At 32.2% G+C, this 24,846-nt stretch overlaps 1 protein-coding gene across 8 annotated transcripts in view; it reads right to left on the bottom strand.

The window, feature by feature from the left end:
• Positions 1-24,846, bottom strand: part of LOC127735939 (polypyrimidine tract-binding protein 1-like) — a 75,980-nt gene that overhangs the window by 21,022 nt on the left and 30,112 nt on the right. For 4 of the 8 annotated variants that reach the window (XM_052246432.1, XM_052246424.1, XM_052246398.1 and 1 more), the window contains exons 1-2: positions 14,939-15,225; positions 673-774 (exon numbers count right to left, since the gene is read on the bottom strand). In XM_052246432.1, the coding sequence (XP_052102392.1) occupies positions 673-774; positions 14,939-15,106 (270 nt within the window). In that variant the 5' untranslated portion in view covers positions 15,107-15,225. Of the gene's footprint in view, positions 1-672; positions 775-2,462; positions 2,634-13,905; positions 13,946-14,938; positions 15,227-20,388; positions 20,455-24,846 lie in introns of those variants that run through there. The other 4 variants (XM_052246444.1, XM_052246406.1, XM_052246390.1 and 1 more) reach the window with 4 other exon arrangements.

Consider the following 24,846-nt stretch of genomic DNA (forward strand, 5'->3'; position numbering starts at 1 on the left):
AACTTAAATGAGGTTTTTAGTGTCTATAGAGTAACTAAGTAAACTTCTTACTGATATCAAACTTTAAAATCCAATTAAGAATTAAGCTATAACTTTTAATACTTTTAAAGCTGATTAAAATAAGGTCTTTTGAACTTTTCAAAATAAAAATTAAGGTCTTAACAATTTAGAAAGAATTTCCCAGGCCTGAGATCAAAAGAGGTACACAGTCATAAACACAATATTTGTTTTATTGATTACTAAAATTTATGATAGTTGACCAAAGACATACTTGGTTAGATTTTTTTTAACCTTAACCATGAATAAGCAAATAACAAAACTTGTTATTTATATACATTAAAGCTTAGCAGAAAAATTCCAAGTAAATGATCATTGCGTTCCTCCCCAAAAATATAAATTTGAAATTTGTGTTCTTCTATCCAAGCAAGCCAGCATTTATTAACCAGCTCATTCTCATTACATAACAGTTAAATATGATTAAAAATATGCTGAATAATTCTAAATAAAATATGAAAAGCAATTTGCACCTTGAGTGATTACTGTAAGAACAGTTTGAATTGGCAACAGTTTGGAAAGTCTTCCTTGCACATTTTTTTTTCTTTAAATGCATGCTATTAAATTCAAAATTTATACATCATATATGTGTTGTTACTTGATAAAATTGCACATTACCTTTTTTGCCTCATTATCACCAGCATTAGACATATGTTGTGGACTTAGTCCAGTGCCGTTGGTCACTACAGGAGAATTAGACATCAGATCGTCAGAAGGTCTCTGAAAGAAGAGAGAAATATTACAGTCACACTCCAACGGCTATTACAAACAGATATATTCATGAAGCATTTCAACAACTGATAAATTGAATGATAACACTACACTGCAATATGGTGTTGTTATACAAAAAAATCAAATTATGAAAGTGATTGTGGTACTTTATGATTCATATTCCTTGTAACACATGTCTCCCTTGTATCATTGGTCAGAAGGTTTATAAACCAAATCAAAATGACCTGTAGCTATAAGTTACAACAAGTGCCAAAAACATCATTAAAAATAATACATCAGACTCCAAGGATTCCATAATCACTACACTACTGCAACAAACTGAAGAGATGTTTACCAGTGTTCAAAGCCTTTGAAATATATCCAGTAAATTTGAAGACCCTATAAAGTTCATCAATTTGATAGCAATAGAGCAATTATTTATTCTGCATTATATATAGGCAGCCAGTAAAATATGCTTTAATCAGCTAGATGAAATCTAATTTACTTAACTACCAATGGTAATTTGCATAATTAGGGGTTCTTGTAAAAAGTCAGATATAATATCCTATATTAAAATAGATAACATGACACTAGGATATTGTAAGCGGCATTAAAAATTCATGTTTTATTGAAAATCGGGGCCTTTACGCATCCACACAGTGCAACAAATTACATTACAATATGTATTGCCATGAGTAATGGGACATTAGTGATCGAACATTTACTGACTATGAACTGGATAATGTATAAACATGGAGTCATTTCAAATGTCAAGTATAATAAATTCAATAAATTTCAAAAAAAGATAATAATATTAAAGTTGACCATGTTCTTTATTAAAATATAATAACTTCCCACTTTATAAGATATCAAATTTAGAACATTCAATTTCTACATTTAACGGTCATGCTTTTATGATCAAATGGGTCTATTTATTAGAGGTGTGAAAAAGTGTATTGAATGTTTGCCATTCATGTAACTGAAATAAAACCCTGCCAATTCTACTAGGAGTTTCCAGTGCATACATCTAGGGTATTAAGACTTAGTAGGACAAAGACATTAGCTAACGTATTAACAGATTATAAATCGGGTATAAAATATGGAATGAAAGCTTACTCTCAGTTAGCACATCCCTTCATTAAAACAGAACATTCCTTGTCGTCCAAACGATTGAAGTTCTAACATATTAGCCTTCATCCACCCCACTTGTCTATAATCAATTTTCACAATCATACAACATTCCTAAGCAGTATAATGTGTGTCATTTTCACAGTTTCTGTGTTGGCATGGTAACAGATATATTACTTCATTACATGATATTTATGGAGAATTATCTGATATCACATCAGCACTTTCATAGAAAGAATTTTAGCATATTTCTTAGGAAAAATAATATGGATGCTGCCATTCCTCTTTCTTGGTCAATAATCATATACTTATGCATATTAGATGCACATTTCAAATGAACTTCACTAATTCTCAGTCAATATGTTTTAAATTTGTTACAAAAATCAATAACCTATTTTTTTATAAATTAAAATAACCTGTTGGTATATATATTCTTATTTTGTCACCAGACTTATGTATAGTATGTTAATCTGATAATTAATTCAAGGAATGTAACAATATATGACCATGTCACTCAAGACAACAAATGACATTAATTACATACACTTAAATTATTAAATAATACTCACAGAGAAATAAAAGAATGGAATAGATCCCAGAAGTAAAGAAAAAGATGCTGAGAGAAAGGTATCGTAATAGTCTTGATAGCCGATCAACGCTTTACAACATATCCTGAGGACCTGATAGTATATATAGTTTACTCAATAGCAAATCATTCATGCATTCAACACATAGAAGAAAACAGAAAGCTAATATTAAATACGATTTGGTCTATGGTTGTTGTATTGTGTGTTACCAATGACATTATAACACGTTACATTAGCCACCCCCTCATGATTGATTTCCCGCCCTGGAAGCTGAATTTATTGTAATATTGGTCTTCCTAATTAACAGATCATAGTATCAATTGAAAACCAATGTTTTCCTCACCTGGATATAAAAACACAGGTATAATTGATCCCTTGGAGATTTTTTTTGGCACGTTATTATCTGTGGAATATTAATCTACTGGCTATGTCAGCAAGTCTTGTACAAGAGCGAATACATTTCACATCTGTAGTTTGTTTATTTCAGAAATACTCAAATAACTTAGTCATACCATCCTAATGCAGTTTGGGTAATTAGAAGTTAAAATCCTACATGGTAAAAATATACATTTGTTTCTGATTTACTTTCAATTCTGTTCATTTTGCATTTTTTCAGGAGTTCTTTTTTTATTGATGTATAGAGATAATTGAAAATCAATCAAAAGGATATTTTTTTCACAGAGATTAATTTTTCAACAATGCTATCACAAAGATTAGAGAAAAATAATAAATTAATTATATTTTTACTTTGATCTTAGTTGATAGTTATTTTTATCGTTTTTTTCTACAAAATTAAGCATACAAGAGTTTTCTGCACATTAATTTGTATTTTAAACCTATTTCAGATATGTAAGCATCAGTATTCTGACCTATACCCAAAGAAATCTTAAAATATTTCTAAATGAATGGTAGAGATTGAAGACATGGAAAGCACAATATTGTGTGTAAGCAAGTGCATAGAGGAATATAAAAGAAAGCATGCTATTGTTTATCTACTAACAAAATAGTGGTCTTACTAGGAACATGATAGACATCAGTGAGAAGTGTGAAATCTCCAGTTTCAAAAAAATATAAAATGCAGTATTTTTTCAACAAAACTTGACAAGTCCTGACAATTTTTTCTTTCAATGTAATGAGTATTAAGATTTTTTTCCTCAGGTTACTTTTAAAATCATTTATATATATGGGTGGGATGATAAAAGAATATTGAGTAGTGGATATTTGACAAAGGACAAGGTTGACAGATTTATCTCCCTTTCGGCAGCATGTTAAAACTGAACTTAGTATCAGGTGTATTGTTATTTAGTTACATTAACTTAACAATTGTTAGTGGTCCAGACACCATCTGGACCTAGTAACAGGTGACAGATAATATAACAGCCCCAGGAAAACATTAATATGATCCTGTATTATAGATATATTATGTCCATGGCAGGTGCTCTTCTGTTTTACTGATGACACTACTGGTAATTTGCATTTATTTTAAAAAGTGCATTATCATTCTTAATGGTGGACTTTTATCTGAAACTCTTATGCTATGCCCTTTTTTGAACCATTATTTTTCTTAGTTTGTTTATGCAAATGGAACTAATACTATTATACTTTTGTACATCAGCTTCCTAGAATTAAAGTTTTAAGTATATTCCTTCTATAATACTACAAGTTATTTATAGAAATATAAGAATAGTGTCAGGATGACAAATTTTGACCTCAGCACAAACGGCAATGAATAATCTGTGTTGTGTAACAAATATATACTTGTCAAATATAAAACTTGGCAATCACAGAAAATAATACACATCAAATAGGCATAGCCCACAAACTGACCACTCCTGTATCCAAATTTTAACAAATATAATATTGAACAATTCCTCTTTACTGACAAGTACCTAGTTTATAAACTCTTTAATTAATAGGAAATCATATTTCTTTCAAAAAATACTTCAATACAGACATTTCTATCTTTTTTTAAAAGTCTAATAAAGAATATAACACCTTTACAGGTGAAAAAATTCAGAGATGATGAAAGCATTTTCATAGACAAACCAATTAGATACGCTACAACTTTTATAATAAAAACAACAATTCTATTGCTATTCAGGTATTAAAATGACTTTTTAATATATTACATAAATTGGGGTGAAATTGGTGATGTGTAAAAACCAGTATATACTAACATTTACCAGCAAGTACTTGTCTTTTTTGGGAGATAATTATAACCATTTAAATGATTGATCATTACAGACATAAAAGGGATAAAAATTCAAAATCAATATTTAACATTTAAAATCTAAACCATTTCACTATGACAACAGCCATTTGTTTAAGCATTGTCAATGTTTGAACTAACACACGGCTTTCCCATTTTCATATTTACTTCATTATTTTATCAATGTTTAGAACGTGTGGAATTAATACTTTTTGAAGATGATATGAGTAAAGACTGTTAATATCAGACACGAATTTTTCATATCAATGTTTGTTCTTATCTTGATCCAGGTATTTATGACATGACAATTTCCCATATTAAAAATTATGTTTATTATATTACATATGATCTTTCCACTGATAACCGACAAATAAATCAATGTCTTGCATTCTGTCCTGAATGATGTTGAAAAGGGTGTGGCTCAATAGTTCAATATGTAGAACTTTAGGGGGGGAAGTCATCATTTATAATGTTATGATAAAAATCTAAAACAGCAGTAGATAAAATGTGCCAAAACTAATAAATAAATAACTCAAAATCCTCCTACACTTTTCTATCAGTAGAATGCTGATAAAAATCAGCGATTTACATTCTACAAAAGATAAAATGCAAATTTGTTATGTAAGGGACATAACCCTTGAATTCTGAATGATAATTCAACAAAAATAAATGGAAAAAACTTGGAACCAAATAATTCTTTCTATTTCAGAAATATAAAGTCTGTTAACAGTTTGCTCAATAATAATACATAAGTAATATCATATCATATTGCAGAAATATAAAGTCTGTCAACAATTTGCTCAATAATAATACATAAGTAATATCATATCATATATTGCATAGCTGCAAGTTATAGATACAATAACCATCCAATCCATATATTTGAATTATGGTACATTATTAAATGGATTTTCTAAAAAGTCTAAAATGTCAATAAGTGTGATCATACCCTGGAGAAATCATGTTGAAATTTCTAATTAAAACCATGGGAGCTAGCCCAACAAATACAGTCTGCTGGTGAATAGCAATTATTCTATTCAAAAGATCAAATTGTCTTGTTTCTTTTTTATAACATGTCAATTATGACATTTTTTAACTGAATGACTATTTTGGCAAGGTCAGACAAATTAAAAGATTTTAAAATTCACAACCCAGGTTATATTTTAAAGTTCTAACCATTCACCACTCAAGGTATACATTACCTATCAAACAAAGTTGAAGTGTAGAGTACACATTGGCACTGTCACTTTATTGATGGTGTCCATATTTTATATATCAGCCATAGTAGAGTACACCTAGCGAGTAAATATAATCTCTGGTTATAGTCCTATTTCAGTAACGGGATGACCCCTAGTGAGTAAATATTATCTCTGGTTATAGTCCTATTTCAGTAACGGGATGACCCCTAGTGAGTAAATATTATCTCTGGTTATAGTCCTATTTCAGTAACGGGATGACCCCTAGTGAGTAAATATTATCTCTGGTTATAGTCCTATTTCAGTATGGGGATGATACTAGAAGGTCTGACCGTTTACATAATGGCAAAGAACTTTCAAGTTGAAGCCCAGTGGGTCAAATTTAAAACGTGAGCTATTGCAACACTATGCTGACAACTACAAATCCACACAACTTTGTATTGTAATATAAAACTGTCCCACTGGTCAAGTGGGCAAGCTTGTTGATACATCAGTCCTAAAAAAGACTTGCCCTCTTATTAGCACATAGTTTATATAGTTAACTTTTGGATTGATAGCCATAGACCAGTAGAAAAGTGTTTATTACAGATTGATTTCTTTATCTTTTTCATTATGGCACTGACATTCATTTTCATTTGACAATTTTCACATCAACATAGAAAAGTGCGACAATTATAAGGTTTCAGTTAATGAAAACACAGCATGTAATTGTTATAACTATCATTTTTTATCATATTCACATGTCAACTCCATAATAAAACCACCACAGGTCACATGTTATACAACATCATTTAATTTCTGTGATTCTAAAGTGAACAGTTAAACACTTGATTTATTTAATATTTATATGGTTCTATTTTTGATTTTTTTAGCTAATCATCTTTGACTTTTGTACTAAATGAAGATTAGCACAAAATGTTCTCTATACTGCATGCTTCATATTTATTGTGAGGACCAAAAACATCCTTTGAAAGCCTGGTGTTGCAACAAATCAGACTCAAAAGATCAATGATTGTCAGAAATTTTTCTTTTCTAGTTTTCCTTTATTTAAGATATACCAATTATATGTAAGCTAGCTATACCTTGCTGTTTCTGCTTATTGATAAGGAAAAATCTAAGATAGGTGATCATGGGGTCTGTGGGGTAAGGTAGTCAGATTGGATGAAGTGGATGCTGTCCCAAAGTTGGCCATTTGGTGCAAAACTTTCAATTTTTGAGATTTTTTCTCTAATGACCAAGAAATGCAAGAAATAGCCTACTGTAGCATTATACAGTGGTTCCTAGTGAAAACATGAAATAAAAAAGTGCTTAGGTCTAGGAGAAACTGTTCTGGACCTGACAGTTCAAAGAAGGCCATTTGAACCAAACATTTTTTGACTTTCCCCCAATATTTGGCTTCAATTGGACCTGCAACTGTTAGTAGTCATTTTCTAATTGTCTAAATTATTAACACAGTCAGTAGTTATATCCTGCTGGTTTACACGGTTTCTGGAGAGTTCAAACCTCTGTTCTATGTGTCTCAGTTACAGAAGGGAAATCCACCCTCCAGTTTGCCTTTCTACTTCAATCGAAATTTTTTAAATTCGAAATTTCAGCTGCACTTTAAGCCTTATGAACATTATAATAAATAGCTGTAGTTTGAGTGGACATGCACACATTTTAAAATCAATATCAAACATCTAACGTTAACCTCTAAAAGTATAGATAGCCATTGGAGCAATATTACAAGATTAGGGGGTAGAGGCTGTAATATTACAGCTCCTTGCATGGTAAGGATTACAGAGTTTCAAGAAAACTAGTTATGTACTGCAAAATGTCATCATCTTCAAATATTTCCAGAAGAACTGAAATTAAATGAAAATTGGAATCTACTTCCCATTTGAAGTGTTTTTCCATAACTATTATTTTTCAATTCTGGGAATATAACATTCTCTGTAAATATTTTTTGCTAGGGAAACAAATAATTTATTTCTCATGTTTTATAATTAAACTGTATTTGATAGTATTGTTTGTTAAGTAGTCTCATCCTGCTCTCTTATTGTGTATGTAAATTTGTGTGATGCGTAATTACAGAAAAGGAAGAACGCAATGGTGGGAAACAATGTGTCATAGAGAACAATGACAAGGCTTTTCCTGTTTATCTGGTAAAGCAGGAAAACAGACTTATTCCGGGAGGAAGTGTGCTTATCTCTAAACCCTGTCAAGTGGTACAGGGAATATAGCAAGGTCATATCCTATTGTATCTGATGGGACAAGTTTTATCTACAGTACACATCTTATACATGTTAAACTTGTTCTCATTCCTTATGTTTAATTCAGACAAATTTATACATAGTTATTTGATAGAGATCAAAGTGACCATTATCCTCTAATAAAAATGTTGTCCTGATAAGGACCAGGGGGTTCAATCTGACCATTATCTGTTGGACAAAAATCTTGGTCATTTAAAAATGTTGTCATACCTATTGCAAATTTTCATTCTCAAGAACCAGAAAAAAATGATAGTGTTACTCCAATTCAATCTCATATTTATCAATTCATGAAGTTTTTAGCTTTTAAGATTTAATGATAGTGCAGGTTGACCACCTTCCATGTTGTTTGTTTCATACGTCTTTCATTTAAACAGATATATCTGTTCTGTTTATATTATGTACATCTTTAACTTTCATTTCATCGCAATTTTCTTGTTAAATAAATACACTTTTCTTCAAAACCTTTTTCACTGACTAACCCTAATACATACTACAATATAAAGAATGCAAACTTAAAAGAAATTCTTCAAACAAATGAAACTTTTCTCCCATTGAAAATAAATGTGTGGTCATCTTCAGAGTTTTGGTCCAATATCTCCAATGTACGGTACTACCTCCATCTAACATTTTTATAACTGTAAGCCCCTGACATTTTTATTGGGCACTAATTCATTGGGACTCTGTAAAGTCAGATTTGATATAATAAAGTACTTTTGGAGTCTTAATGTTGACGGACATCAAACTTTTGATCCTAGTTGTTTAAACTTGACAAGACAAAACCCTTACAGTTCCTGACCGGAAAATTAACAATATCTATCAAAACAAACAGCTACTGATCTTAAGAATAAAGCAACAAAAAATTTATAAGCTGAGAAAATGTCTCCCTTAGATCAGAGGTTTGATAAGGTCTGATTTTTAAGTTTCCTAAAAGATGTTGAACAATCAAAATCATGATAAACATCTGGTAGCCATGTTTTTCTCCCAAATAAAACTAATTGAAGAACTTTATAAAGATAATTATTACCAAATATAGTTCTGTTGGGAAATGCAGAGACAGAAGATAAGATGAAAATGGGAAAAGTTTTTGCATCAAAAGTAAAAGCAACGATCCCTGAGTGAAGACAACAGCTCATATAGACTTTTTGATCAGAAGACTGAAGGATAAGTACTCAGAATGTAGGTTATGAAACACAAGACACCAGTGTTCTATGAAGGGAATGCTTCTAAAAAATTTTTGTTGTGCTTTCATATGAACAACAGCTTTGCATCAATGCAAAGTTTAGGCTGAGTTCTAATTGTTCTAAAATGTATAAGATGACACTGTGTACACAAGACTGGAGTTTAAATAACCAACTATTAAAATGCAATGGACATCCAATTCTAATCAATTACATGTATATAAAGTTTTGATACCCAGATAAATATATATATGTTGTGTACAAGTTATCATTTTGTACAAATTATAATTTGTACAAAAAAATTGTACAAATTATAATTTGTTTTTTGACTTTGTACAAATTGTAATTTGTACAAAAAAAGCTTGTACAAATTACAATTTGTACAAAATTTGACTTAACTTCACTTATAACTTGTACAATAATTTATAGCATGGATCTTGTTATAAAAAAGCATTGATACACACCAAAGAAGTTGTATTCCATGACCACACAATAAACCTTATTTACAAAATACAAAAAAATAGTTCTGTATCATTTGTTTGAGCATGTGAGTGAATTATGGCATCAGGAATTGCACAAATTCATTTGCTTTTACATTTACATTTGCTCCCCCTTTGCATTCACATGAAAGAAAACCCTAACCACCAGTTTTTGAAAGCTTTTTATCTGCTTCACGTAGCGATGGTCGAAGCTCAGAAACCGTTGCTGCGAATAAAGATGTGTCTTTAACAGCTTCAATTTGATTTCTCGACAAATATCCTGTTCAAATTCCTACAGCAGTTCCAGTGCGGTACCCTAATTCTCCAGATTCAATGATAACACATAAGATATTTCGAGGATCAGTTGGGGTACGATCATACTGAGGAATAGGTATAATGATATTATACCCCACAGCAAGTTCTGATAATTTCTGTTTCGTTTTCATAGTTAGATATTCGGTTTGGATCTGTTGGCCAGACAGCGCATGGTTCCTGGCACGTATGATTGGTGTTTCAACGTCAGTGCCATCCTAATTGTCATGGGGGCCAATTTCTATGATACTATCAGAATTATCACTGGGGCCAGTTTCTATGATACTATCAGAATTGTCACTTGGGCCAATCTTTATGATACTATCATAACTGTCACTGTGGCCAATATTTATGATACTATCAGAATTGTCACTGGGACCAATCTTTATATACTATCATTATTGTCACTGGGGCCAATTTTTATGATACTATCAGAACTGTCACTGAGGCCAATTGTTATTATACTATCAGAATTGTCACTGGGACCAATCTTTATGATACTATCATAATTGTCACTGAGGCCAATTTTTATGATACTATCAGAATTGTCACTGAGGCCAATTGTTGTTATACTATCAGAATTGTCACTGGGGCCAATCTTAATGATACTATCAGAATTGTCACTGAGGCCAATTTTTATTATTCTATCAGAATTGTCACTGAGGCCAATTTCTTTTATACTATCAGAATTGTCACTGATGCCAATCTTTATGATACTATCATAATTGTCACTGTGGCCAATATTTATGATACTATCAGAATTGTCACTGAGGCCAATTGTTATTATACTATCAGAATTGTCACTGGGCCAATCTTTATGATACTATCAGAATTGTCACTGAGGCCAATTGTTGTTATACTATCAGAATTGTCACTGGGGCCAATCATAATGATACTATCAGAATTGTCACTGAGGCCAATTTTTATTATTCTATCAGAATTGTCACTGAGGCCAATTTCTTTTATACTATCAGAATTGTCACTGATGCCAATTTATATGATACTATCAGAATTGCCACTGAGGCCAATTTTTATTATTCTGTCAGAATTGTGCTATCAGAATTAACTGGTATGCATGTATCAATTACATTTGCTGTCTCTGGGTATTTTTGTATTTTGTAAATAAGGTTTATTGTGTTCTATAGTGTGTATCAATGCTTTTTAATAACAAAATCCATACTATAAATTATTGTACAAGTTATAAGTGAATTTTAGTCGAATTTTGTACAAATTGTATTTTGTACAGGCACTTTTTGTACAAATTACAATTTGTACAAAGTCAAAATACAAATTATAATTTGTACAATTTTTTTGTACAAATAATAATTTGTACAAAATGATAACTTGTACACAACATATACATGCTCAACTGACATGGGATCTTGTACATAGCAGAATGAAAAGGGTTAATTGACAAAGGAGCAGAGGATTACGTTCAAATAAAAGGGATTATGTTAAGGACAGGGTTGAGCTGCAAAATGCAGAACGGTTATCCTCCCATCTACCGGTACAATGTCATGGGGATCACCAGGGTTTACCCCCCCCCCCCCCGAGAATGGTCATTATTCTGATCCACAACATAACAAAGCATATACAAGTAATTTGTTAGGTATAGCTAAGAATGGACACTATAGAGTACTTCTGATCCACAACATAACAACAGCATACAAGTAATTTCTTAGGTATAGCTAAGAATGGACACTATAGAGTACTTCTGATCCACAAAATAACAACAGCATACAAGTAATTTCTTAGGTAAAGCTAAGAATGGACACTATTGAGCATAGTACTTCTGATCATAACACAACAAAGACTAAAATTCCAAGTGATTTGTTTACAAGTTTCTTTTCATTGTTTATAATATGTTATCTTTATGTTGTATTCTGGAATATAGACAACCATCTTCAATAGACTATTCTATAAACATTCAGATGCCAGAAGAAAAACAAAGGAGGTCAGAATATCAGGATTTTTTTTCTGAGAGCCAAGAAAACTAGTAATGACATGCTGTTCATCTTTGATAAAGTTACCACAGAAGTTTGACAGGTATTTTGAGTGTAAAGTGATTTTGGTCAGTGGTCTTGGTTTACAGTGATTTCTGGTGTACCTTTTAAGATGTTGGTAACTTCTGATTGAGAGATGGAATAAATGCAATTAAGAATTTTGCTGGAAATGGGAAAAGTAACCCATTCCTTTACTATTACTGAGAGTAATTCTTCCTGAACATTGATTCTAGTTTACCTATTTACATGACCAAACAAAATAATTTCAGGACAATTAATTTTTTACAAAGAATCTTAATCCTGGATTTGTCATTTATTTTTCAAATGAAACATCAGACATTTTCCAATGACAGGACCAAACAGCAGACGACAGGTGATCTAATGTCTGATATCTATAACATATGATTCCCTATTGGTTCTTCTTAACAATCAGGGTATGTTGGATTTATAACCAGGGATATTACAAGTTTACTTAGTAAATTATTGATGTTATAAATCTCCCACGAACCTTCCACAAGACACTTCTTATCTCAACCTGTTCGATTATTTTCAATTTTCATGATAAAGACTTCAATCTGCAGTTCAAACAGTTTCAAAATGACCATTTATGATATTATTTAATGACCTAAGTTCAATTAATATATTTTGATCTATTTTAGTTGATTAACTATTATATGTGCAGAAATAAAATAAGAGACGGAAACACAGAGCAAGCTTTCAAGTAGAAATATAGGTAAAATGGCTAAGGACAGGTTTATCTGCAGACATTTCCGTAATAGGTCTTGTGTTGTTTTCACACCCATATAAGTCATGAACTTAGAGCTAATGATATTTCTCATCATACAAGTCAGCATGGATATGTACGACCCACCCAGTGAATATTTCATAATGAAGGCTAATGTAATTATTTTGAGGAGGCCTATTTATATGTAAAAAAATACCTTGAGATATAATCCTTATAATTTCCTTAGTGAAAAGAAAAGGAAATGGGAGTTGAACCTTGGATATTGTTAAGATATAAAACATTGTAAAGTTACTAAGTAAAAATCTGACACTTGATCATTGTCACAGATAAATTTTTAAAATTACATCCTGGCTGGATTATTGGGCTTATCTATGATCGGATTAATCTAACAACTTTTTTTATACACAAAGTTTTTATTTTCAACAAAAGTTATAGACATTTATGAAAATTTCCTATTTTTATTGATACCTTTATGAAACATGACGAACTAATTTCAGTGTATTGTTGGAAATGTAAATACTTCTCTTGTTCAAAAGTTTCTACACACAGAGAAAATTATATACTTAAAAATATCAATAGAGGCAGTCTTTTATGTGGCAAATAAATGTACTCCAGTTAAATTAGTAGTTAAGTTTTAAAATGAAACTGGAAAAACAATCAATTTATGGAAAATAATCTCAATCCACTGTAAAAACAATTTCATTGTGACACTAAAAGGGATTAAGTGTTTTATTTTTACAGTGACCACTCAAAGATTGAGGTCGCAATTCATGTCCACTAATTCCAATTCAAATAAAAGAAAATTGGTTATTATTGAGTTGGTTAATCTAAAAACAGCCTCAGAAAAAGTAAATATTTTGACCTTATATTAAGATTTTGAACAAAGACTGTCTATCTGTCACCATGGAAATTAATATAAAAGTTGACATAACTGGCTAATTAAAGAGAAGTTATACAATTGAGAGTTGACAAATATTTCATTATAAAAACTGTGAAAAAGCTAATGGGGCAATACAAACAAATATTGCCCTGAAGAAGAAAGAATTATCACCTTGATCTTATTCCCCTTTGGCCAGTCTTAAACATGCAAGCTACAAATAATACAAGATTTTTGTCAGATATAAACAAAATGCACATGTTTTTACAATTCTGATTGCGCAATCACATCAAACTAGCATATGGATAACCTGCAACTTTATTTCTAATAAAAAAACAACCTGAATGCTTAAAGCAATTTGCTGTGACACTTTTTTTCTGAATAAAACCCAACAAACCCTTTTGTAATTTGAAAAAGAAAACCGAAAAATACAATTTTGTTATGTCTTTAATTTTTATGAACTACGAAAGTACTTTAAGAAAATATTCTCTTCGCTGAATTTAACAAAATTTTGAAGCTTTTGTCAAACGGATATAAAACAAGTCTCCAAATCCTGTTGTACACACAATGAGATGTCAATTTTTATTTGATATTGAATGTGTTTCATTGAGTATATCACATTTCTTACACAGTTAAATATGAAATGTTGAATAATACATGTACGTGTGTAAAACAACATATTTTGGTTACTCCATAAGCGGAAGGTTTACACTTACAATTTCATAGTAAAACGTGTTTGTTTAGTTTCAATTTAAACTATCCCTATTTTTCAAATTAGAGATTCATTTTGTATGATTTATGAATGTTATTTCAACAGGATACATATCAATGACTGATTTAATGACTTTTAATTTAGTCACAGGTCATAAAAAAAACCCATCAATATACATTTACAATAAATAATAGCATACATACCCCCCCCCCCCCCCCCCCCACCCCTAAACTCAATGTATCCCTTAGGAGGTACAAGCTTTTAAATGCATTTGCAATTTTAATTACTATAACATGAATTTCATTATTTCAAATAAGCTGTTGAAAATTAATCAATAAAGCTTGATCAAAATGATAAAAATTATAAATTATGCAAAATTCAATAACATTTATCTAATTCCCCAACCTAACAAAAATCACCGCATATCAAAGTTTCTCCTACTTTCAGTTTCCTCATTAGAGAGATCATAATAAAAGTAATACACCTGGTACGTACCTTTCTACAGATAGTGATGGGTAAATATGGAGACTGATGCTGAGGTAACGACTGCGAAACCGGCACAAGAAGAGGCTCACTTAGGCTAGGTGGAGCTAGCGTTTGGGGTGGCTGTGCTACTGCTGCTGGCGTTAATGATCCGGGATAGTTGTAGTAACAAAGGTACATAGTGTGACAATTTAAATCATATTTAGCACGGTCAAGCTTGGCTTGTCCCTGTCTTCACAGTTTTAAACTGACTCTAAACTCTTCTACAAGTTGTATGTCACAAGTCTAATAGCCCATAGGCTGTTCTATTTATTGTCTATACTCCCATTAGCCAATCAACAACTGCATACCTCAGCTACACATTAAAAGCTTTCAATTTGAACAAATATTGACATATAGAACTCATAGCATGACAAACACAATCAAATGATCATGTGACCACTTAATAAATCCCTCATTTCCTCACAAAATCTTCACACAATAATTTCATGCAATTTTTATATTCACCTCCCAATTTTTACAACAGTATAATAAACCAAATGATTTAAGGTGTTCAATAAACAGTTATCTAGAAAGGAAATAAAATAGTCAGTACTTTTATACCATCAAACAATAGAGAAAAACCTGACTCAATCAATATAGTACCTTCATTGACAGGTAAATTTTTACTTTGCCCCAGAGTGCTGAGATTTTTATCAAACTTATGAATTATTGTGTATTGGAAATACTGTCACTATCTAGTAATCAATCCTCTGATTAGAGTCAGATTCTTTGACAGAATGTGTGACAACACTATCCATCTTTAATGACATATTTTCACAGTCACATAGAACTACTAACACTTTTAATGGTAAAGTAGAAAACAAATGACTCAATTTGGACATTTGTTGGAGCCTCAGATGTAATTAAGTCATTAACCATGGAATTATTCTCCAGGAACACAACTGTATAAACACTTGAAATAAACCAATTAATGGCAATTGTGACTTGAGAGGAATAAGTGTGAAACTTCTCTAAAAACAAATAAATGTTTTATCTTATATTTCATTGATATCACAAGAAAGCTTTTGTCAATGAACTTTGATAATTGTAGCCATTGTTATTAAATATAAAATAATTACAGCTTTTTTTCAAATAAAAACAATTTTCTTTTTATCTTTCTTATTTTACTTTCAAATCACTTTTTAAATTCATAGGGAAAATGCAAACTTTTCATTAATCATTTTTTTGTCTATTTTGTCTAATATGCCAAGGGGGAAATTCCAACAAAAAACAGTATTTCAGTGTAAAAGTAATATCAAAATTCAATTCAATATAAAATTAAGGTCCTGCATTCTGGTTTAAATACCAAACATTTGATAAATCTTTAGTCAGTTATTGCACCAATAAAATTAAAATCCAGGTGGAAATATTATCTATGAGCATAGGAACTCATAAAGTAAACTGAAGAAATTTATCTTAATCTTGTCAATGAGCAGAAGAGCTCATAACTTAAACTGAGGTAATTTATCTCAATTTTGTCAATGAGCAAAAGAGCTCATAAAGTAAACTGAAGATCCCAATATTGTCTAAGAGCAGTGAAGCTCATTAAGTAAACTAAAGAAATTTATCAAAAAGAAGCTCAAGAGCAGAGAAGCTAATGAAGTAAACTGAATCATTTCTCTTAATATTGTCCAAGGGCAGCTCATAAAGTAAACTGAAGCAATGTATCCCAATATTGTCCAAGAGCAATGGAGCTCATAAAGTAAACAGGAGAAACTTATCAAATATTGTCCACTATTAGTGGAGCTCATAAATTAAACTGATGAAATTTATCTAAATATTGTCCATGAGCAGATGAGCTCCTAAAGTAAACTGAGGAAAATTATACCAAAATTATCCATGAACAGAGGAGCTGATAAATGAACTGAGGAAGTTTATCCCAATATTGTCCATAAAGACAGGTACTCACAAAATAAACTGAATACATTTATCCAATTATTATCAATGAGCAGAGGAACTGACAAATAAACTGAATACATTAATCCAAGTATTGTCCATGAGCAGAGGAACTGGTAAAGTAAACTGAATACATTTATCTAATTATTGTCCATGAGCAGAGGAACTGGTTAAGTAAACTGAATACATTTATCTAATTATTGTCCATGAGCAGAGGAACTGACAAAGTAAACTGAATACTTTATCTAATTATTGTCCATGAGCATAGGAACTGACAAAGAAAACTGAATACATTTATCTAATTATTGTCCATGAGCAGAGGAAATGACAAAGTAAACTGAATACATTTATCTAATTATTGTCCATGAGCAGAGGAACTGACAAAGCAAACTGAATACAGTTATTGTCCATGAGCACAGGATCTCATAATGTAAGATAAAAATTTATCCCAATATTGTCGATGAACAGACAAGCTCATAATACAAAACTAAATAATTTAATTCTAACATTGTTCTACTACTAAAATAAATGGTAGAAATTTATTCAACATTGTCAATGAGCAGAGGAGCTAATAAAGTAAACTGAAGATATTTATCCAAATATTGTCCATGAGCAGAGGAGGAACCCAAGTGCAGGTAAACTGAATAAATCAAACTGACCAAGACACAAACAAATACAACAAAAGAAAAATACAGAATATAACAATACTTTTTTCATAACTATTATTTATGTACAAGTAATATCTAGAAGAATAATATATATCTGATATAGCAATTTACAGTAAACATGTCTATTCCATCTGTGATTCACAATTTATTCAGCAATGCACAATAATACAAAAAAAGTCAATCTAGCAGTTTAAGAATTAACATGTAAATTATTCAAAAATTCCAAAGACTGCATACCAAATATCATTGACCTTCCACTAGTGGTTTGCCTTGTAATGATATAATCACAAACTATACAGGTAAAATAAACAAAAGTTTCAAAGTCAATAAACCATAACTGAGGGGTGTGCTAATTAATCTCATTAGAAATGAGAAATGAGATGTGCAAATGATAATACAACTGCACACCAAATATCATTGACCTACCATTAGTGGTTTCCCTTAAACTGACCTAAGCACAAACTAATACATTGTTGATGCAGCCGCTGCAAACACTATGCCTAAGTATAACCTTTGGGACTTTGTCAAGGCAAGACAAAAACTTCTGCATTTAAAAAAATTTGTGTTTTTAATTTTATTTGTATTGCACAATGATAAAAATAACCATAACAGATAGAAGAAAATTTAAAAACTATTAATTTAGATGTTAAGTATATGAACAATCAAGCAATGTATTATTATCAGATTAACATGCGATAGCATATTGCTGGCTAGTTTTAGCAAAAAGTCTTTGTCCATCTAAAGTTTCTACAGCTCTGTAGTAAAATAACAAAGTTGTACTCCTTAAAAAGGGTAATTCTGACAATAGATCTTCTATCTTACTTGGAAGGATATAAGGTATGGAACAACTGAGACTGAACTTAGTTTCATGGTTTAGTCCAGAAATTGGCTGTTTAAAATTACAGAACCACCATGGGTGCCAAAGCTGAGTTGTGATCTTTATGGCTTTGTTGTAGAACATAATTTTTGTGTCTTGTAAAGACTGCTGGTAGTTTATGTCAAATGATGGAAAACTAAAAATAAAGCCAAATTCTGGTGTATTAATTGCTAGTTATCTTTATAACATGCTATGTGGTATGGGTTTGCTCATTGTTGAAGGTCGTACTGTGACCTTTAGTAACTAACTTCTACGTCATTTGGCCTCTGGTGGAAAGTTTTTTCATTGGCCATCATACCACATCTTACTTTTTTATACTATTGACCTACTGATCCCAAAATTAGATTTTATTCTTATAAAGTGGCAGTTTCCAACTAGGTTTGGTGTATGATTCAAAAGATACCATTGGAAACCAAACTGTTGCTTTATTTCAGTTTATCAATTGCTCATGCGACATTTCCTCCAGCATCTTACCTTTTTGTGGGACCTGTAACTGTCAGCTGACCTTTCTGTAAGACTTGTACCTGTCAGCTTACCTTTCTTTAGGACCTGTAACTGTTAGCCAACTTTTCTGTAAGATAAGCAACTGCCAGCTTACCTTTCTGTAAGACCAATATCTGTCAGTTTATATTTCAGTAGGACCAGTAACAGTCAGCTTATCTTTCTGTTTGACCAGTAACTCTCAGCTTACCTTTCCGTAAGACCAAAATCTGTCAGCTTACCTTTCTGCAAGACTTGTACCTGTCAGCTTACCTTTCTTTAGGACCTATAACTGTTAGCTAACTTTTCTGTAAGACCAATAATAAACTGTCAGCTTACCTTTTTGTAAGACCAATAGCTGACAGCTTACCTTTCAGCAGGACCAGTAACTGTCAGCTCACCTTTCTGTTCAACCAGTATCTGTCAGCTTACCTTTCTGTTCAACCAGTAACTGTCAGCTTGCCTTTCTGTAAGACCAGTAACTGTCAGCTTACCTTTCTGCAAGACCAGTAACTGTCAGCCTACCTTTCTGTAAGAACAGTAACTGTCAGCATACCTTTCTGTAAGACTAGTAACTCAGCATACCTTTCTGTAAGACTAGTAACTCAGCCTACCTTTCTGTAAGACTAGTAACTCTGCCTACCTTTCTGTAAGACCAGTATCAGTCAGCCTACTTTTCTGTAAGACCAGTAACTGTCAGCTTACCTTTCTGTAAGACCAGTAACTGTCAGCCTACCTTTCTGTAAGACTAGTAACTGTCAGTCTACCTTTCTATAAGAACAGTAAATGTCAGCATACCTTTCTGTAAGACTAGTTACTGTCAGCCTACTTGTCTGTAAGACCAGTAACTGTCAGCTTACCTTTCTGTAAGACCAGTAACTGTCAGTCTACCTTTCTGTAAGACCAGTAACTGTCAGCCTACCTTGCTGTAAGACCAGTAACTGTCAGCCTACTTTTCTGCACGACCAGTAACTGTCAGCTTACATTTCTGTAAGACCAGTAACTAAGATTTTCTTTCTATAGGACATGTGTCAGCATACCTTTCTGTAAGACCAGTAACTGTAAGATTTTCTTTCTATAGGATTTGTAAGTGTCAGCCTACCATTCTGTAAGACCATTAACTGTCAGCTTATCTTTCTGTAGGACCAGTAACTATCAGCCTACCTTTCTGTAAGACCAGTAACTGTCAGCTTATCTTTCTGTAGGACCAGAAATTGTCAGTCTACCTTTCTGTAAGACCATTAACTGTCAGCTTATCTTTCTGTAGGACCAGTAACTGTCAGCTTACCTTTCTGTATGACTATGAACGCTCAGCTTTCCTTTCTTTAAGACCAGTAAGATTTCCTGTTTGGAGCAAATGTAACTGTCAGCCTTCTTATCTGTTAGATGAATAGCTGTCAGCTTACCTTTCAGTAAGACCAGTAGCTGGAAGATTTCCTTTTTGGAGGACATGTTACTGTCAGCTTACCTTTCTGCAAGATTAGTAACTTTCAGCTTACCTTCCTGAAGGACCTGTAATTGTAATCATCATCACCATTGTTTTGCATATCTGGATAGGCTCGAGTCTGAAAAATATATCCTAATGTTCAGTTACAAGTATAACCAAAAGGAGATGAGGATTATACAGGGTTGGCAAAAGTCCGGGTTTTAAGAGTATTGCCCAGCCCAGTTGGAAATACTGGGAAAACCTGGGTTTTATTGGGTTCTTACTTAAGAAATAATTCTTTCATGCCATACTTTATGCTCATTTTAACATGGTAGGCATTATATTTGTCAATATCTTTATACCGAGCATTAGCAAGGTGTAAAATATTGACAAATATAATGCCTAACCCATGTTAAAATTAGCATAAAGCATGGTATGATAGAATTATTTCGATTCTGATAGGAAAAATTAGAACTTTTGTACTTCGAAGCAGACCTATAATACACGTTCGAAAGGCAGCCATTTTGATTTGATGAACCAAAAACGTTATAGAAAATCAACAATTCCACGATAAAAAAATTAACATATATATGTAAACTTACTTTTAGAATGATTTTAATTAATTTCCTAGCGAGCAACACCAACAAAAAGATCCATTTGGATCTCCTGCGTTGTTCAAAATACAACTGACGTTGCAATTTCAATTGTGACGTCAATCACGTGCAGCCCATATTTTATTGTAATTAGAGCATGGCTTTGTTTCCAAAGTGAAAGAAGAACGTCATATTAGAATAAGTTATACATGTACTGGCCAATACTGGGTAATATGAAATGTTGGTCTGAATTTTTTTTTAAGAGCATTTAGCCATTAAGTGGAAAAATGCAATACTTAAAAGATATTGTTACAGGATTGCTTCCCTTTAGTAGATAGTTAGCCAGCCGTTAATGGCTGAACTAGGAAAGTACTCCTTGGCTCAATAACTTTGAACACAGGTTCCAGTCCCAGAGGAGACATTGTCATTTTCTAATAAGTCTAAGAAATTATTTATCCAAAAACTCAAAGAAAATTTTTTTCAAAAGCATAAGTTAAATAGTTTATAATGAACAATCATACTAAAATATTATTAAATTGTCATTAGATTAACAATCTATTATAACAGGAAAATTACTTTTCAACAATTTTGTTGCTATAAAAAACTGTTTACACAATTTCAGATTACTAACATATTTACCACTAATTAAAAAGTACATGTAATTATTCAAATTATATCACAGATTTGGCTATATTACAATAATTAGCCTTTTCATCTCTACAATTGTGGATGACATTGTCCCCTTAGGGTGTTTATTTAACAATATGATTGTATTGCAATTGATTTTAACAATTATTAAAAGCTTTTGTCTTTAAACTTTTGATTGATCCAAACAAAGCTGGGAAATATGCAAAACTTAATCATATTCTTCCTTATTAGAGAAAGAGAGAAAGGGATTTTTTATCCTGTGAAAATGACTCTCAATGTTTATTTGTATAAAATGTATATATTTAGCAATAATGCTCCAAAACAATATTATGCCTTTACAAATCTCTGCAAAAATAAGCCAAAAAAAAAAGATATTGACCAGTATTGCCTAGCCAGAGAAAACCCGAGTTTTCCTGCTCTAGTTATACTTTACAAACCCTAGGGTTACATATCAATGAGACAGCAATGATCTAATTTCTGGATAGGTTTTAGCCTGAAAATAGGAAATAATGCAAAATGATATAAAATTAGATTGGTTGTTTACAGTTTGTCTAAATCTTAACAGTCCACTCTTGGTGCCTCAATCTCTATTGACTGGAAATTTTTCTGCATTCCCGAAATTGAAATACAGTAACTGTGGATTTATTATTATTTGTTGGTTACCAATTTTAGTGGATTTCATGCTTAAAGAAGCCTCAGAAAATAAGACTATAAGGTATGTACAGGCTGGATTCTGACATCAGAAAACATTATTATAAAATCAACTTAAGCCTGAAAACACAAGGCTTGTTAAGCAGAAATGTAATGTCTGCAATTTCAGGCATCTCTAGACTTGCAGTCTGAACATCAGATTTCAGTGTTCATCTTTGTAAAACGAAGGTTTATTTTTAATTTCTCCTTTGCAAGAAAGTATAAATATTTAATACAATGCCTTTTTTAAGGAATTTTTTGCAAATATGATAAATAGAAAACATGCTACATTATTAGGTATTTTTAACAATATCATTGTGATGCTTTGTTTTAGGTTAAAACGTGTTCTGCTTTTTTGCACAATGTCATCAACACATTTTCAAGAATTCAGATGAAATCTCACTACTAAACCTTTCTAAACACAGCACAGTTTGAACTTTAAAGATGCCTATTTAGTACATGGACTTAATGAGTTTTGATGACAATATCAAATGACCATTTTATATCACTGATCACTTTGATATCACTTATTGTCAATATGATGAGACATATAAAGACTCTGTCAACCAAGAACAAAGAGACAAATCAATATGGATTAATATCTGAAAGAAACATTTATCCACATACAATTCCAAATTACTATATATAAATTTTATGACAGACATTTTTTTTTCAAAGTATAAAATCATGAAAGATTAACCATTCTCTGTCAAAATCATATATAAAACAAGATAACATATGACAATAAAAATATAGTAAAAAAGTCAATAAGATTTTCAATTACAGCCATATTTCTGAATTAAGGGAATTTCTTCACGAACAAGTCCTAGTCTCCAGGCCACATGTTTATTTACCATACCTTAGTGACATAAACTGGGAATGCAGGACCATATTGTGTCTCTATTGTACCCGAGTGTCCATTATAGGGAATGCAAAGCCATATTGTGTCTTTATCAAACCCAGTGACATAAACAGGGAATGCAAGGCCATATCGTGTCTCTATTATACCCTAGCCCAGTGACATAAACAGGGAATGCAAGGCCATATTGTGTCTTTATCAAACCCAGTGACATAAACAGGGAATGCAAGGCCATATTGTGTCTCTATTATACCACAGCCCCATTGACATAAACAAGGAATGCAAGGCCATATTGTGTCTTTATCAAACCCAGTGACATAAACAGGGAATACAAGACCGTATTGTGTCTTTATCAAACCCAGTGACATTAACAGGGAATGCAAGGCCATATTGTGTCTCTATTATACCCCAGTGACATAAACATGGAATGCAAGGCCATATTATGCCTCTATTATATTCCAGTGATGTAAACAGGAATGTGAGGCCATATTGGTCTTTATTATATCCTAGTGACATAAACAGGGAATGCAAGGCCATATTGTGTCTCTATTATATCCCAGTGACATAAACAGGGAATGCAAGGCCATATTGTGTCTCTATTATATCCCAGTGACATAAACAGGGAATGCAAGGCCATATTGTGTCTCTATTATATCCCAGTGACATAAACAGGGAATGCAAGGCCATATTGTGCCTCTATTATATCCCAGTGACATAAACAGGGAATGCAAGGCCATATTGTGTCTCTATTATACCACAGCCCCAGTGACATAAACAAAGAATGTGAGGCCATATTGTGTCTTTATTATATCCCAGCCCCTTTGACATAAACAGGGAATGCAAGGCCATATTGTGTCTCTATTATATCCCAGTGACATAAACAGGGAATGCAAGGCCATATTGTGTCTCTATTATATCCCAGTGACATAAACAGGGAATGCAAGGCCATATTGTGTCTCTATTATATCCCAGTGACATAAACAGGGAATGCAAGGCCATAGTGTGTCTCTATTATATCCCAGTGACATAAACAGGGAATGCAAGGCCATATTGTGTCTCTATTATATCCCAGTGACATAAACAGGGAATGCAAGGCCATATTGTGTCTCTATTATACCACAGCCCCAGTGACATAAACAAAGAATGTGAGGCCATATTGTGTCTTTATTATATCCCAGCCCCTTTGACATAAACAGGGAATGCAAGGCCATATTGTGTCTCTATTATATCCCAGTGACATAAACAGGGAATGCAAGGCCATACTGTGTCTCTATTATACCCCAGCCCCAGTGACATAAACAGGAAATGCGAGGTCATATTGTGTCTCTATTATACCCCAGCCCCATTGACATAAACAGGGAATGCAAGGCCATATTGTGTCTTTATCAAATCCAGTGACATAAACAGGGAATGCAAGGCCATATTGTGTCTCTATTATACTCCAGTGAAATAAACGGGGAATGTGAGGCCATATTGTGTCTCTATTATACCCCAGTATCTTAAAAAGGGACCGTAAGGCCATATTGTGTCTCTAATATACCTCAGTGACATAAACAGGGAATGTAAGGCCATATTGTGTCTCTATTTAACCCCAGGGTCTTAAACAGGGACTGTAAGGCCATATTGTGTCTCTATTTAATCCCAGGTTCTTAAACAGGGACTGTAAGGCCATATTGTGTCTCTATTTAAACCCAGGGTCTTAAACAGGGACTGTAAGGCCATATTGTGTCTCTATTTAAAC

The sequence above is a fragment of the Mytilus californianus genome, unplaced genomic scaffold (assembly GCF_021869535.1).
Source record: "Mytilus californianus isolate M0D057914Y unplaced genomic scaffold, xbMytCali1.0.p SCAF_1, whole genome shotgun sequence".
NCBI lineage: Eukaryota > Metazoa > Mollusca > Bivalvia > Mytilida > Mytilidae > Mytilus > Mytilus californianus.